The sequence below is a fragment of the Scomber japonicus genome, chromosome 23, assembly GCF_027409825.1.
Source record: "Scomber japonicus isolate fScoJap1 chromosome 23, fScoJap1.pri, whole genome shotgun sequence".
In the NCBI taxonomy this organism is placed as follows: domain Eukaryota; kingdom Metazoa; phylum Chordata; class Actinopteri; order Scombriformes; family Scombridae; genus Scomber; species Scomber japonicus.
Window position 1 is genome coordinate 24,206,229 of NC_070600.1, and position 3,190 is coordinate 24,209,418.

Consider the following 3,190-nt stretch of genomic DNA (forward strand, 5'->3'; position numbering starts at 1 on the left):
AGCGTATTGCATTCACTTGAATAAAAAAAACCCCGTTTTTATTTTTTCTGAGTAATTTATTTCTTTTCTGTTTTTCGGGCTAATTTTTTTTTCTGAGTTTAGAGGACATTCAAAACATTGGACACATTCACTCTTTATTGAGAGCTGGATGTAATGGAAACAAACATGACCTGCTTATTTAGTTTAATCAAGTTTTACTTTGATCTGGGTTCAAGACACTGGGAGATTGTCCTGTCTTCAAGTCATATAGATGGTATTACTATTATTATACATCTTTCTCCCTCTTTGAAAAATAATTACCCTGAAAAACAGGAAAAATCACTCAGAAAAAAACCAGGGAAAAAATAGCCAGAAAAACAGGAAAATAAATAAAGTGAATGCAATACGCTTCCGTAGTAAGTCCACCAGGAGTTTATTAAAATAAACACTTACCTGAAGGCTTTTACTCTGCTGCTACTGCTAGTGCTAATGCTAACGCTGTAAACATCGTCGAAATCTCGCGCGATCACTGAAATACCGGGTCATTGCAGCGAAACGGCAGTTAATGGAAGGTTTCCGGGTTGAATCTTTTAGCTTTTAGACCGCAGCCGGGATAAATACAGCTGTATGACATGTTGTCTTATCATTTTACTCACGTTGATGTCTTCTGCCGTACTCTGCTTCTTGCTCCTTCTTCACTGCTACTAGTCGCTTCCGGCAACAGATCTGCTCTGTGCGGGATCTCACGTGACCACACGGTATTTCGGTGATCGCGCGAGATTTCGACGATGTTTACAGACGTGATGGTGCAAATGATGCTAGGTTGAAATTACGGAGCGTACCTATGTTCCCCAGGTCCTATGTTCCCCGATCGCAGCTAACTCGGTTGCTAGCTCGGCGGCTAACTCCACTGTTAGCTCGGCGGCTTACTTGGCTGCTAGCTCGGTGGCTAATTCAGCTGTTGGCTCAGCTGCTAACTCGGCGGCTAACACAGCTAACTGGCTAACTGTAGACAGGATCATCCCTATGTTCACCGGTCACATACAAATCGGGGAACATAGGGATGATCCCGAAATTACTACGAACCATCGCTTTAAGTTATAGATAACAATGAATGTTTATCACACTTAATGTTCCATTCAAAAATAAAAGCTGACACACAGACGTAGTTTAGAAAGTATTTTAATGAACATTTTTTATAATAATAGTTTACATTAATCTAAAAGCAAGCTGTAAGTCTGCTTCACATTCTTTTGGGGCTGGGTGATATGTCTTAAATCAATATCATTAATCAACATTTCTGATATCAATATGACAAATGTATGCAAAATTCAAAATCAAACATTTTAATAATTCATTTTGTTAGCCTTTAAGTACAATTTGACTGGAATCAAATTCACATTACATTTTAAGCTCATATACTGCTACGCATATTAATAATGTTTCCTATGAAATATAAACAATATTGAACTATTGCCCAGCCCTGTATTCAAACCATTGATCATTATATCCTTAAAATATAAATCCATAAAAATGCATCTTATACAAGCAGAAATTATTTAAAATCCTTTCGCAGTCGAGAGAATAACATTTGGCAAATATTTAATGAAGTTTGACGAGGAAATGTGAAATTGAATTAAAAAAACCAATGATGATGATGATGTATTTTAAAGCTAAGGGGGGAAATATGAGTTCCTGCATCGTATTCAGACTTGTTCTTTAATTTTATATTTAAATTTACAACTTTTATGAACTTCATGAAAGCTGTGTATGTTTAAAGCTTTTTTTTCTTTTCTTTTTAAAGAAATAAACTAGTGAAAAGCTCCAGATACAGTGAGTGTAAGTCTGTAGCAGGTTCTACTTGTGTTTTATTTCAAATATCTAACAGAAAATAGTTAATATACAGTTTACATATATTTATTATCATATTTTTAAAAAAGAGTATTCATCAGTATTTACATACAGCAATATGTGTAACTTAAATAAACAGCTTATATGGAGCAGTGAGTGAGGACATAGAATAGAGAGTATAAAAAATAGATGGCTCTTTCCTTCACTGTGATCATAACGTGGCTAGCTAGATGCTGCTATGCTATGCTATGCTATGCTACCGCCGCTAGCTAGCTAGCTAACATCAGAGTTCAACCCGTGTTTCCTTTTTTTTAAACACTTGAGAAAAATCAGGATTTACTTTTAATGACTCTTAAAAAAGTGTTTCCAGGTGAGACCGAATTTATTCATGACCCATCAGTTAGCCATCCTGTTGTCCTCAGGTCAAGGAAGGGAAGGAAGGGAAGGAAGGAAGGAAAGAAGGAGGAAAGGAGGATGGAAGGAAGGAAGGAAAGGAAAGGAGTAAGGAGGGAGGAAAGGAGGAATGAAGGAAGGAAGGAAGGAAGGAAGGAAAGGAGTAAGGAGGGAGGGAGGAAAGGAGGAAGGAAAAGAGGAAGGAAGGAAGGAAGAAAAGGAGTCAGGAGGGAGGAAGGGTGGGAGGAAGGAAGAAAGGAAGGAAGGAAAGGAGTAAGAAGGGAGGGAGGAAGGAAGGAACGAAGGAAGGAAGGAAGGAAAGGAGGAAAAGAGGAAGGAAGGGTGGGAGGAAGGAAGGAATGAAGGAAGAAAGGAAGGAAGGAAAGGAGTAAGAAGGGAGGGAGGAAGGAAAAGAGGAGGGAAGGAAGGAAGGAAAGGAGTAAGAAGGGAGGGAGGAAGGAAAAGAGGAGGGAAAGGAAGGACGGAAACCAAGCAAGGTAGGAAGGAAGGAAGTGAGGAAAGAAGTATGGAAGGAGGAGGGAGCAAAGAAGGAGGGAAGGAGGGGAAGAAGGAAGGAAAAATTAAAGAAAGAGGGAGGAAGGAAGGAAGGAAGGAAGGAAGGAAGGAACAGTCAAAAGAGATTGGGTCAATTTGACCTGGGAGGACGACAGCAGGGTTGGCCCCTAAAATCGCAATCACGATCAAATTTCGATTAATTGAGCAGCCTTAGTTTATACTGAGTGTAAAACTAGAGTATAAATAAAATTGAGCAGTAATTTAAGTATTTTTTCTTAACCAGTGACTTTTATTTAATTTGTATGTTTTCTTGATCAATTTTAAACGACTGATTTTCCCTTTTTTTATTAATTGTATTCCTGGCGTGTAGCTATCGTTCTCTATTAATGCAGACTGAATCCATTTTTAATGAGTTTCTTCTCTCTTGAATCCATGATGTCACTGTATGTTT

General features: G+C 38.2%; 1 protein-coding gene across 1 annotated transcript in view; it reads right to left on the reverse strand.

Moving 5' to 3' along the window:
- Nucleotides 1-296: 296 nt before the first annotated feature.
- ptprb (protein tyrosine phosphatase receptor type b) overlaps nt 297-3,190 on the reverse strand; it is a 36,475-nt gene continuing 33,581 nt past the window's right edge. Inside the window, 2 exon segments of the mRNA XM_053313828.1 lie at nt 297-301; nt 636-710. Coding sequence (XP_053169803.1) covers nt 297-301; nt 636-710 — 80 coding nt within the window.